We start from the raw sequence: 14,019 nt of genomic DNA on the forward strand, positions 1-14,019 counted from the left end.
GTGAGCTGTAGGACCGACACAATCAGAGTGACCAGTGGCCAGACTGGGGGCTGGGGTACCCAGGGCCATGGCTGACAGCCTGACTGCTATTATAGTAATAATAGCAGTGCCCGTGAGAACAGACATGGCTGCTTCTTGCTATGTATCTTATCTTTCCCAGCTGACCTGATTTTTCATCTTAATAAGGATAATAATATTCTGAAAAGCAACTGTGGCCTTTTGGGTGTCTCGATGGAGAAGTGGATGGGTCCCTGGTGTCATATAAACTCCACAAAGATTAGTTCTTGTGTTTAGAGTTCTTGGTGCATGTCCAAGGTTTGGAACAATACAGCTAAATTTTCCTTCAAGTCTAATTATGCCACATGTGTTTGAGGAGAGTGATGTTTCAAAAGAGGCTTGTGTGAAATCCCACTAGTACATGAAACACTGAGCAGCCCACTGTCGGGCAAGACACACAGGGGGAACTGACATTGACTTTCTCTGCTCCTTGCTCCATGTTGCCACAACCAGTGCCAGTTGGCTGTCCTATTGGCTGCTCTTTTTCTTTTTCTTCTAAGATTTTTAATTAAAAATATAGCTAACATACAATATTGTATTCGATTCAGGAGTACACAATAATTATTCAACATTTATAGACCTAAAGAAGTGATCAAAATGGTAAGTCCAGCAACCATCTGACACCACACCACGCTATCACAATATTGTTGACTATATTCCCCATGCTGTACATTACATCCCTGTGACTTATTTGTTTGTTTTTTAAAGATTTTTATTAAAAATATAGCTAACATACAATATTATGTTAGTTTCAGGGGTACACCATAGTTATTCAACATTTATAGACCTGAAGAAGTCTAGCAACCATCTGACACTGTACCACGCTATCACGATATTATTGACTATATTCCCTATGCTGTATATTAAATCCCCATGACTTATTTTACACCTGGAAACTTGGACCTCTTAATCCCCTTTCCCCTCTTTAAAATTTTTTCAATTGCAGTTGATATTCAATATTATTTTATGTTAATTTCAGGTGTACAGCATAGTGGTTAGACATTTATATAATTTAAGAAGTGATCCCTCTGACTAGTACCCATGAGGCAGTATACAGAAGTAGTTATTACCATATCATTGACTATATTCTGTATGCTTTACTTTACATCCCCGTGACTATTTTGTACTTCTTAATCCCCTCACCTTTTCCAACCTGCCTCCGAAACCCCTCCCATCTAGCACCCCAACAAATCTACTACCCATCTGACACCATACATAGTTATTACAATATTATTGACAATATTCCTTATGTTATACCTTATTCTACCCGTAACTACTTTTAACAACCAATTTGTACTTCTTAATCCCTTCCCCTTTTTTCACCCCCTCCCATCTGGCAAACATCAAAATGTTCTCTGTATCTATGAGTTTATTTCTGTTTTGTTTGTTAATTTTGGTCTTAGAGTTCACATATAAGTGCAATCACATTGCATCTGTCTTTCTCTGTCTGACACTCCACTCAGTACTACTCCCTCCAGGTCCAGCCGTGCCGTGGCAGATGGTGAGAACCCACTCCCTTCCATAGCTGAGCAATATTCCATTGTATATACCACCTCCTCTTTATCCATTCATCCATCGGAGGACACCCAGGCTGCTTCCACATCTTGGCCATTGTAAACAGTGCTGCAATGAACATGTGGATTCACACTTCCTTTTTATGGTTCTTTTTTTATGGTTTTTATGTCCTTTTCTATGCTTGCTATCTTTTTGTTGAAGTTCTCACGAAGTTCCCTGAGCATCCTTGTAACCAGTGTTTTGAACTCAATCTCTGGTAGGTTGCTTACCTCTATTTCGTTTAGCTCTTTTTCTGGATTTTTTCTCCTGTTCTTTCATTTAGGACATGTTTCTTTGTTTCCTCATTTTGGCTGCTTCTCTATGTTTGTTTCTATGTATTAGGTAGATCTGCTGTGTCTCCCAGTCTTGGCCAGGTGGCCTTGTGTAATAGGTGTCCTGTGAGGTCCTGGAACAGTCTCCCTGGTCACCTGCTCCAGGTGCTCCAGGGTGTCTATTTTGTAGGTGTGTGTGTCCTCTGTTGTAGTTGTTATTGGGATATCAATGGGTGGGATTGACCCTTAGGCTGACTGGCTGTGGGGTTAGGCCACGTCCACAGCTGACAGGCTGCTGTGAGGGGGGCTTACCCTACTGAGTGGAATTTGCCCCAGCAGGCTCTGGTGCCTTTTGAGACTACCCTTTGTGTGTGCTGCTTGTAGGGCTAATTGGGTGATGCTCTGTTGTGGTCTGAAGCCAACCTCCAAGTATGTTGGTTCTGGGGCCTCTAGGGAAGATTTCCAGTGCAGCCCCAGGTCACCCACTGCCTGTGACCGACTAGGTAAGAGCTACAAAGTGATCTGCAGTTGTTCGCTGCCTGTGCAAAATGTGGAGACACTTGGGAGGAGCCACAGTATGAATGGAAGATGTTTGCCACCAATACTGGGCCTGGGGTAGCTCCACAAAAATCAGGACACCCAGATTCCTGCTACTACCTGCTGGCTTCCTTAAGGTTCAGCCGCTGATAGAGCCTCATGCAGTACACAAATGGGGTGAGGCAGGGTCTCAGGGAGTCACTAGAGTGGGAATAGTTGTGGTCACCAGGTTAATGTAAATTCTGCTGCCAGTGCTGAGCCTGGAGCTACTCAGCAAAAGCCTCAGAGCACACTGAGGCCAATCACCCCCTGCCAGGGGCCAGCCAGACTCTGATAGTTTTCCAGGAAACAGTGCGATGCAGGCAGGGTTGGCTGCTTGGGAGAAAGTGCCTCCAGAGTTGGGGGAGTTGGGTGGGGCAGAGTCCCACTGAGTCAGCAGAATGGAGCAGCAGAGCTCACCAGCCAATCGGATTCAGATCTGGCCGGAAGTGTAGGGGGCGGGCTCAACACGGTAAAGATGGCAGCTGCTTGCCAGCTGCACCAGAAGAGGCCCTCACACAGGGAAACTCTGACTGTCATCCAGTCCTCCCCCCAAAGCCACACACCTCAGTCTGGCCCTCCATATGTCTCCAATGCCACCATCCTTCAGCCGGAGCCCAAGGTGAGTACCTGTGAGCGAGTGAGTCTGTGCGCCTGCCGTTTAGAAAGATGTTTGGGTTTTCCATCGCCTTCCATCCCCCCTGGATGGTCAGAATTCCCACTGTTTTTTCACAGCCAGATGTTGTGAGGGTTCCTCTTCCTGGCACCAGTACTCCGGGCTGGGGAGTCTGGTGTGGGGGGCTGGGCTCCCTCTTTCTTCTGAGGGAAACCTCCATGGCTGAGATATCCTGCCTGACTCTCAACTGCCACAGCGAGATTTGGGTCCATTCCGTGTCTCTATCCCTACTACCAGTCTCGATGTGGCTTCTTCTTTATAGTTTTAGGGCTTATTTTTGGCTAGACTTCAGATGGTTCTCCAGGTTGCCAGTTGCATAATTTAGTCGTAATTTTAATGTGTTCATGAAAGGATACAGGCACAGTATTTATCTACTCCGCCATCTTGGATCTCTCCAACTTATTTGTGTTATACCTGAAAATTTGGAACTCTTATTCCCCTTAACCTTCCCTTCTTTTAAATTTTTCAATTATAGTTGACATTCAATATCATTTTATATTAATGTCAGGTGTTCAGCAGAGTGGTTAGCCATTTATATAATTTGAGAAGTGATCCCCCTGACTAGTTTAGTACCCACCTAGCACTATGCATAGTTATTACCATACTATTGACTATATTCCTTATGTAATAATTCGCATCCCCATAACTATTTTGTAACTACCAATTTGTACTTCTTAATGCCTTTCCCTTTTTGCACCCACACCCCTAACCCCCTCCTATCTAGCAACCATCAAAATGTTTTCTGTATCTATGAATTTGTTTGTTTTTTGCTGTTGTTTACTTTGTTCTTTAGATTTCATATATCAGCAAGCAATAGGCAAGTAATATTCTATTGTATATATGTACTACCTCCTCTTTTTTTAATAAAAAAATGTATTTACTTAAAAGCATTCAGAATGTCAACAAAACAACTGCAATTTTTTTTGTAGTTACAGAATGGTATTCAGTTAACAGAACAACAATTATTTTGTATAAGCTACATCAGAGACAACTGAAGATGAAAAAACTACCATCCCCATGTATAACTAATTTGTGCTGTGAACCAACAAGGACTGGCTTTAAATTTCCATGCCAATTTACAACCCCCATACTGTACCAGGCAAGGTTAGTGGCTTTTGAAAATACCACCAGGACAGGGCTATCTAAAGACACATTCGGTTGTGTGTTAACTATACAAAAAAAGATACTGTACAGTTTAAAAACAAATCTTACACAGCCTTACATTGCAATTTTTTTTTCTTTAAGAGAAGTGAGTTGTGTACAGGGGGTTAAATGCTTTATAGACAAGAACAAAAAAACTGCGCTAGAACCAACTTATTCATCATCATCTTCTTCCTCTTCCTCTTCCTCCTCGTCCTCATCTTCCTCCTCTTCCTTCTTTTTCTTGCTCTTTTCAGCTTTGACGACTCCTTTTTTTTTTTTCTTTCTTTTTTTTTTTTGCCACACCAGGCTTTCCTTTGGCTTGGTATGCAGCAATATCCTTTTCGTAGTTTTCCTTCAGCTCAGCAGCCTTCTTCTCATAAAGCTGCATGTCATCTGCAGCAGTGTTATTCCACATCTCTCCCAGCTTCTTTGCAACATCACCAATGGATAGGCTGGGAGGCTCTCCTTTGATTTTTGGGCGATACTGAGAACAAAACAGGAAAAAGGCCAAAGGAGACCTGTTGGGTGTGCATTGGGATCCTTGAACTTCTTTTTTGTTCCCCCTTTAGGAGGGATATAAGTTTTCATTTCTTTCATAACGGGCCTTGTCCTCCTTTACCATGTCTCCAGATTTTCCTTTTTCTTTAGCAGACATGGTCTTCCACCTCTCTGAGCACTTCTTCGAAAACTCTGAGAAGTTGACTGAAGCATATGGGTGCTTCTTCCTGTGCTCCTCCCGGCAAGTTGGCACAAAAGATGCATATGATTGACAGTTTGCCTTTTGACTTCTTAGGATCTCCTTTGCCCATGTTTATTTTTCCTCAGTGAGCACAGAGTTGCCCAGTGCCCATCCAACTGGCACTCGGTTCTATTTCTATGGAGCTCAATGTACTGCAATCGTACTACTTCCTCTTTATCCATTCTTCCATCAATGCCAGGCTGCCTCCATGTCTTGGCCATTGTAAACAATGCTGCAATGAACATATGGATACATAGGTCCCCGCCATGTCCTGTTTATTTTTATTTTTTTATTTTTATTTTTGGCTAAATACCCTGAAGTGGGATTACTAGGTCCTTCTTTGTCTCTTGTTATAGCCTTTGTTTTAAAGTTTATTTTTCCTCGTATAAGTATTGCCACCCCAACTTCTTTTTTCTTTCCATTTTCATGAAATAACTTTTTCCATCCCTTTACTTTCAGTTTGTGTGTGTGTTTCAATTTAAAGTGAGTCTCTTATAGGTAGCATATGTAAGGATTTTGTTTTCTTATCCATTCAGCCCTCCTATGTCTTTTGATTGGAGCATTTAATCCATTTACATTGAAAGTAATTGTTGATAGGTATGTAGCTATTGCAATCTTATTATTCATAATTTTTATCTTTTTCTTCTCTCCTGACTTAAAGAATTCTCTCTAACATTCCTTGTAATACTGGCTTGGTGGTGATGAATTCCATTAGTCTTTTCTTGTCTGGGAAGCTCTTTATTTGTCCTTTGATGTTGAATGATAGCTTTGCTGGGTAGAGTACCATTGGTTTTAGGTCCTTGCTTTTCATCACATTGACTATTTTGTGCCAATCCCTTCTAACCTGCAAAGCTTCTGTTGAGAAATAAGATGACAATCTTATGAGGGTTCCCTTATAAGTTACTAGTTGCCTTTCTTTTGCTGCTTTTAGGATTCTCTCTTTGTCTTTAACCTTTGCCATTTTAATTACAATGTGTCTTGGTGTGGGACTGTTTGGGTTCATCTTGTTTGAGACTCTGCACTGCCCAGACCTGTATGTCTATTTCCTTCACCAGGTTAGGAAAGTTTTCAGTCATTATTTCTTCAAATAGGTTCAAATAGATATATTTATTCAACTAATATTGAATGAATGAATCCTGTCTCAGAGGCCAAATTGAATCTTTATAATATTTATGATAAAGATTGTCTCTTTGACCCAGTCATAATTTACTCTAAAGGAGCTAAAAGCAACTAGAGTAAAGATCAAGTGAGGCTTTTGCAGGCACAGACACAGTTCGGAAGACATGTTTTTAGATATAGTTTTTCTTAACCTAAGGCATTTTGCTGACTTGTGAGGCGTCAAGGCACTGGCTGCCAGCATCAGAGGTTTCCAGAAGCAGGAAGGTAGGGCCATGACATGTCTCTGAAGCATCTCTGACATTTAGGAAGATAAGGACCTGCTTTTTGGGGTCTCATCCATTCCAGTCAGTCCCCAGGCCACAGCCCTTCCTGCTAATGCTGAGATACAGTTAATCCTCATCCCTTTGATTATTCATGAAGGATAAGATAGAGCCACTTTGTTCTCTTTAAATTTTCAGAGCTTCCGTTTCCTACAGTCGCAGGCCTCCGGGGACCACGAGGTGAGGTCTTGCTATGAGAAGTCCCTCTCATCTGGGGGCTCAAGGTGGGGCAAGCAGAAGAAATGAGAGAGGTGCAGTTGTTTCTGAGGCTGTTGCTGTGGTGTGGTGCCAAGGATGCTGGATTGGGAGTTCCGGGCACTGGATATTTGGGTTCAGATATGATCCCCCCCCCCCATTAATTAACATGGCAGCCTGGGAAACAACACTGCACCTCTTAACCTGGAAATTCTAACAGCTAAATTTCCCTGGATATTTATCATGTGCCAAGCATGCTCCAAGTTCACAAGTACCATGTAAGGCTGGCACTAATATCACCCCACTTTACAGATGTGGAAATTAAGTCTTAGAGTGGTTGGGAAGGTAGAACTGGGATTAAACCTATGGAGTCTCACTCTAGAATTCAGAATCTGATCTCTTCACTGTCACATACTATCCAATGGGGTACGATTGTTATAAGACTAAATAAATAATGTTTTTAAAGAGTCTAGTACACAGCTCGTGTTTGACACAAGTTCGCATCTGTCTTTGTTTTCTTCCTGCTCTGAGGCGTCATGCGTGTGCCTGCTGGTTGTGGTGCTAAAGGATACAGACTGAGCATAGATGGACCATGGGATGATGGGGGGGGGGTGCTGGGTGGGACAGCCCCACGAGCCATGAAGAGGCGGCCTCATTTAATTGATAATGCACACTGGATACTGACAAAATTTGGGCAGAATATTCAGAATGTGGGATGGTGTGAGCAAGGGCACCAGAGACTGCTTAATAGATTGAAATTTATAAGATCACCAGGAAGGATTTTTTTTTTCCCCCTGGGATTAACGCAATGACAGGACCCTCCTTAGCTCCGCAGATAGCTTTTCTAGAATGTAGAAAAATGGCTTGCAACAGCTGTTTGATTCACAGATGTTTACTGTGTTTATTATGTAGCAGGAAACAGGAACAAAAAGAACAAGACCCAGTTGCTCTGACCAAGGGGCTTAGAGGCTGGGGGAGAGGATAAGATGAGTAAATCAGTAATTCATAGCAATGATGATAACTGCTAACACTTACTTTATGCCTGCCCTTATTTAAGTGCTTCCTACGCATCAGCTTATTTAACGTGCATAGAAATCCTCCGAGGAATAAATGTATTGTCATTGTTCCCACTACGTGAACGAGGAAACTGAGAAGTTGAGTAGGTTGCCCAAGGGGGTGGGCTTTGGACATAGACTGTCTGACTCCAGGGCCCTTGCCTTAGCCATCACCCTTAGGAGAGCAGAGGGAGAAGGAAGGTGCAGACTGGAAAGGTGGAAACGTCAGATGCCCTGTGCGTGGAGTAAAGGGAATGCTAGTTGCTTTAACCGATAACCCCGGAATGTCAGTAGTTAACAGAAGTTTCTTTCTTCTCCTTTCTCATATAAAGTCCCAATGGCAGTGGGGCAGGGACAGGACCAGGGATGAAAGTGCAGTTATTAATGTTCTTGGGAGGGTGCAGGCTCTGCCATCTTTCCATGTGCTCCCAAGGTCAACCTTGACATCTGCCAGAAAACTGGGAAGAGAGAGAGCACGGAGGATCTCATCAGAAGGGGCAGGCCTGGAAGTGATACAAATCATATGACCTCTGCCCTCGCCTGATTGGCTCCAGCTCAGGTGGCTACAGCTAGATTCAGGGGCAGGAAGTGGGGAAGGTGGCTTAAAACTGCAGTCCCTGGCTGGGCAGTCACCTACCAGCAGCAACTCTACCTACAGAAGGAGAGCACAGAGCTTGGCAGGCAGCCGTTTCGGCCACACCCCTATGGAAGCTGCCAGCCCTTCTGCATTAGTGAAATAAAAAGAATATGGAGAAGTGGCCAGAGAAAGACAGAGAGAAAGAGAAAGTTCAGATGACGAGGGCCATTCGTGCCGGGAAGCTAAAGAGAACTTTACCCTGACAACAATGGGAGTCTGTCGGTTACACGTGAGGAGCGACAAGAGCAGATTGGTGTGTTGGGAAAACCACTCTGGCTGTGAGTAAAAAGCTGACTTAAGAGAGGAAACTGTGGGCAGGAAGCCAGTTAAATGGCTGCTGCAGTAACCTGAGTGAGAGAAACTGGGGCCAGATGTCAAACAGCAGTCGATAGGACAGGGAGAGGCAGGAAGATGTAAGAAATGTCCTATTGTCTGAAATTATTTATATGAAAGCCTACCTGGCCCCCACCTCCACTTCTGATAAATGCCCACTCCCCACCTCCAGTGCTCACCTTTGCCCTATGTTCCACCTCCACTCTTATTCATTTACCTGTTTATCAGCCTCAGAATGGAGTGCAAATGCCCCTTCCTCAGGAAAGCCTTCCCTGATTTCACCCCCCCACACACTTCTATCCCAGGTCAGGTCTCTACTATAAACACTCATATTACTTTGTATCTCCCTTTCATAGAACTTGGCCTTTATTCGTGTGATTGTTTGATTTACATGCCCACCCTTGATTTATAGAACGTCTCCTTGGAAGGAGAAACTCTGTCATGTTCTCTATTGAATACCTAGTGCCTAATTCAACGTCTAGAACCAAGTAGGCCCTCACTACGCATGCCTTAGAAGAGTGAATAAATAAAAGAATGAATCATGGGATCTGGGAACTTGTAGCATGTTGGAGAAGCGCTCACCACAGTCGCTGGCTTGGGTCGCTGGGTAGATGTTGGTGGCTTTCATGATCAGTGATGGTTATTGTTTTCCACAAAGGATTCTACGGTAATTGTGCAGAGGGTCTTGTCTTTTCTGCTGAAAATTGAATGACTGTCCAATATGTCCATCCTCCAACACACTGAGGATTCCTACTCACCCCAAGCTGTCAGAGTGTAACGTTAAAGCGCGGTATGATCAATCGGTCATTCGGGAACGACCATTAGCACACAGGCCCATATATGAGGTCAGGGAGCCTCCTGAGGCCCCTCTGTAGTTTCTGCTCCTCCCTTCTGTGGTTTCTCCATTGAAGTGATTTGAATGACACTGGGAAATGCCCCATCCATAATGAATAGAATTTAATAACTGAGTGGTAGCCGTCTAAGCTGTCTGAAAGTTAAGGTCTGCTTTCCTTTCCAAGATCTGTGGGACAAGTCAGGCGGCTACGCTCTCTCTTCAGATGAGCTGATGAAAAAGGTAAAAGGACCCTAAAAGCTGGAAAGCATCAACCATCAGGCATAGGTGCAAATAACTACATAGTAACAGTAACGTTACTCTCCAAAAATTGAGCACATCCCCAGGCGAGATACTCAAAGTCATACTAGGAGCTTGTTAAATGGGATTGGCAGCAAAACCCTTATCTTGAAGTTCCTGACATGAGCCCCACTGGGTTGCTTATTTTGTTACTTTTCCTTTAAAATATTGTAAGCGCATTTTTAACCAAGTTTGAAAGATTGGATTAGGGGATTACCCTCTCAAATCGTCTGGTTGTGCTATTGTCAGAGAAAAACCGTGTCATCAAAGATGTAGAGATACTTGGGCAATTCCATTGAGAAAGAAACTTGCTCTGGATCAAACTATTTTCTCGTCCTATATCGACATTTCCTTCAAAAGTACAGTTTAGGCTGGCATTTCTTATTTTCTCTGCAAATTCCCCATCCCAGCCTTTGATAAAAATCAGACAGAAGTCTTGGTACCATTAGAACTGCATACAGAATATTAACTCAATTTAGGAAACTATGCTAAATAGGTTTACCCTTCTTTGTCACCTCATCAGTATCAAGTAAGGAAACGTGTGCCCAGGCCACAGTCTCTTGGCTCTTTAAAATGTCTATGGTTAGCACTAGGTAGAAGTTGACCAGATATTTGTTAAACGGATGGATAAGTGAAGGGATGAATGACTTGGGTTCTCCCAACATTCTAGGTTGCAGAATGGAAAGAGAGTAGGTTTGGCCATCAGCCAGATTAGGATGTGAGTCCTAGCTTGGCTACTTGGTACTTGTTTTTCTTCAGGCCTCTGTGGGCTCTCCACAGTGAAAAGGGGGGCAGCCTGGCAAAATGGCTGTATTAGTTTCTTATTGCTTCTATAGCAAATTACCACATACTGAGCGGCTCAAAACAAACAAACAAAACCCCACAGATTTATTATATTACAGTTTCGGAGATCAGAAGTCAAAAAAAAAAAAAGCAATAAAAAACTCATTGGGCTAAAATCAAGGTGTGAGCATGGCTGTGTTCCTTCTGGAAGCTCCAGGGAGAGAATCCATTTCCTTGCCTCTTCCAACATCTAACACCCACCCGCATCCCTTGGTTCATGGTGATTCCTCCATCATCAAAGCCAGTAGTGCAGCATCTTTAAATCACTTTCTAACTCTTCTTCCTCCCTCTTCTATCTTGACGGACCCGTGTGATTGCATTAGGCTCACAGGGGTAATCCAAGGTAATCATTCCATCTCAAAGTCCTTAAGTTAATCACATCTGCAAAATTCTTTTTGCCATGTGAGGTATCATGCTCACAGGTACCAGGTATTTGGTCATTCGATCACTGGGCTTTCCACTGTGAGGCAGAGGAATGGTCTGGGTTCTCCTTAGGATTCCTTAGATTTTGTAAGACAGTGTCGAGTCCACCCCAGCTTGGTTGAGTGTGTACATCCATGGATGGTACTTGGCAAGTCTTTCCTTTAATGGTCACTTGCACTCAATGCTGCGTACTACCTATCAAATCTTGGTTGGGAGAAATGCTATTCAGGGAGACCCACTCACCTGAGAGATGGGCAGTTCAACCACACTTTTAAACTGGCCGTAGGTTAAGCCAAACCACATCCTTTTGACCCCAGGATATTTGCTTTCACTAAATGTCGCTTTACTTGGGCACCACTAGACTACACTCGGGGTAGACCATAAGGAACAGCATCATGGCAATAGTTGCATTTACTGTAACAGTTTTGTTGAGGATGTTCTTTGCATGTCAGCACACATTTCTCATGAGAAACCACAGGGAAATAGTCCCCCAGTCTCCGTAACGCAGCACTAGTATGGTTTTCCTTAATAGTGACTGGTTGACTTCTATTAAATGAGCACTAGCTCACGTGGCTGGTCATTTTTCCTTATTTGTGCGCACTGTTAGGAAGCTAAGAGCCAAGACCGTCGTCCATGTTCAGCAAAGCTTTAGGATATCAGAGCCTGCATTATATATGCCAATGATTTTCCTACCCTCATTATCTTTTCCCCAGTTCCTTCATCTGTGTCACATTTCAGTTCTTACTGTTGTAATGTCCGTAAGCCCAGAATAAGACACGGTAAAAACTTTTATTTCCCGAGATTTTTTTCTCTTTTGTGAGAGACATGCTCCTGATGCATTCCTCTTTGTTCCAGGAACAAACTCAAATGGAAAAAAAAAATGAAATAAAAACATGAAAGGCAACATCATCAGTGCCAATGTTTAAACACTGACTCTCAGCAGAACTGAGTTTAGCACCGTTATAAAGACTGGCGCTGATGCTGCTAATATAATATGAAAACAAACCTCTAACGCTTTGTATGCTGAGCACACTAGATCATAAATGCCAGAATTCTAAATGGCTTGCTTGCTGTTAGCAGATTAACTGGCACTGACATTCATTTCTTTTCTAAGGGATGTTTAGCTTTATTATATCTTTACTCATGGTCAAAAGACATCAGCACGTTTTGCTAAAGTGATTGAAGATATTCCTCTGAAGGCATTCCTAAAGTTTTGTCTCTTTGCCTTCCTGTTTTTTGTATGTGAGCTTGCCTCCTCAGAAAGGAAAAACAGAAACAGAAATGTGCTTTATATCATGTAGGGTTTTGATAATTGTAGAAAGCCAAGATTAAAAAAAAAAAATTCAATGTTAGTGTAACCTCCAGTGAAAATATCTTCAAGATAGACTGAATCATAAGTGTTCATCTCTGAGTTCATCAAACTGCTGAATTCCGAACAATGAGAACTTCTCAAACCCTACTAGATGGTATATCAGGACCTCCTCTTATTTATCTCTAAGCCATAATGCCCAGAACATCATATGTATTCAATAGATACTTGTTGGATTAATGAGCAACCTCTCACTCTCAGAAAGACTGGAGTTCTACTCCAACCCCAGCAAACCGTGATGGGTGCATAGTGCTTGCTGTGTGGCAGGCATGCCGTATGCACGAATGACGGGCTCTGAGACACATCCAAATCATGGAAGGAATTACTGCCATCCCTGAACTCCAGAGCAGCAATTTTTATTTCTATTATTTCCCCCTTCGTCAAAGACACACCTGATAGATAGATGGCATTCACATATGCAACCACCCTCAGGGGTGTACTTAGGTTTATGTGTAATTCCCATTGTGCTAGTACAATCGTCTCAGTCTACCTCTCTCCCACTCAAGAAAATATATCAGAACACAGATGAATAAGGATGTCATTAACATGGGAACAATCTAGAATCCATGGCAATTTATTGAAAAAGTAAATCATCCACCACTTTGTCATTTCAAATGATAGTGGTGCAGGACCGTGAGGCATCTCACAATGATTGACACCAAGACTGAGATTTCTTCTCGACAGAAACCATCTCTGAGGCTCACTGAGTCCTAACATGCCACCTTGGAGACCTGCCCAAACTCCAGAGAAGCCATCTCTGAGGCTTACCCTGTCCCCAACACAACCATCTCTATAAGCTTCTCCATCCATGTGCGCTTCACCAGAACTATAGAGGTCATCCCTACGAACGGGCACAGCTCACACAGGCATCTCATTGTCACTTGGGTGTCACCCACTTTCACCACCATGACCTCGAGAAAGAGGACTCACAAGCAGTCCACTTACCACGCCACCACCAGCCGAGTGCACGAGCACAGACATCCCTTCCCGGAGGTTGGCAACTTCAAAGAGCATCATGTAGGCTGTGACGAAGTTCGTGGGGAACGCAGCAGCCTCAGAGAAGCTCATGTCTTCAGGGATCTTGTAGACAAACTCCGCGGGCGTGCAGACCACCTCTGCCCAGGCATTATAATTGACAAAGGCCATGACACGGTCCCCGATCTGGACACAGGGAAGCACAGGGTGAGTGGGGGTTTCGTCACCTTTTCTGAGGAGTTTCTCAAATACTCAATAATCTGATGAAAACTGTAGATTCTTTCCCAGAAAACAGAAAACCTCAAATGCACACCCCGACCTGCCTCTCAATTTCATGGCAGGCTCTGTGCTCCTCTTGAGCGTAAATGCACAATGTACATCACATCACACACCGGGGAATGTCAGTGTCGTAAGATCCTTTTACTGTTGAACCTCTCCTTTCATCTCGGTTTTTGGAACTGAGGAAAACTGAGCCACAAGGCAGGTTAAAGGGGCAAGGCGAGGAGTAAAATCTACTCTGGTTTGTTCTCTGCCCCCCCACATGGATTTCCTGCCAGGCTGGTTCACTGTGGTATTTGCATCAAACGTTAACTGGTTACTA

At 43.3% G+C, this 14,019-nt stretch overlaps 1 protein-coding gene and 1 pseudogene across 1 annotated transcript in view; both read right to left on the reverse strand.

Moving 5' to 3' along the window:
* Positions 1-14,019, reverse strand: part of VAT1L (vesicle amine transport 1 like) — a 141,873-nt gene that overhangs the window by 100,211 nt on the left and 27,643 nt on the right. The window contains exon 3 of the mRNA XM_019710977.2: positions 13,389-13,604. Coding sequence (XP_019566536.1) covers positions 13,389-13,604 — 216 coding nt within the window. The remainder of the gene's footprint in view (positions 1-13,388; positions 13,605-14,019) is intronic.
* LOC141567483 (high mobility group protein B1 pseudogene) lies at positions 1,398-6,572 on the reverse strand (annotated as a pseudogene).

The sequence above is a fragment of the Rhinolophus sinicus genome, linkage group LG11 (genome assembly GCF_036562045.2).
Source record: "Rhinolophus sinicus isolate RSC01 linkage group LG11, ASM3656204v1, whole genome shotgun sequence".
NCBI lineage: Eukaryota > Metazoa > Chordata > Mammalia > Chiroptera > Rhinolophidae > Rhinolophus > Rhinolophus sinicus.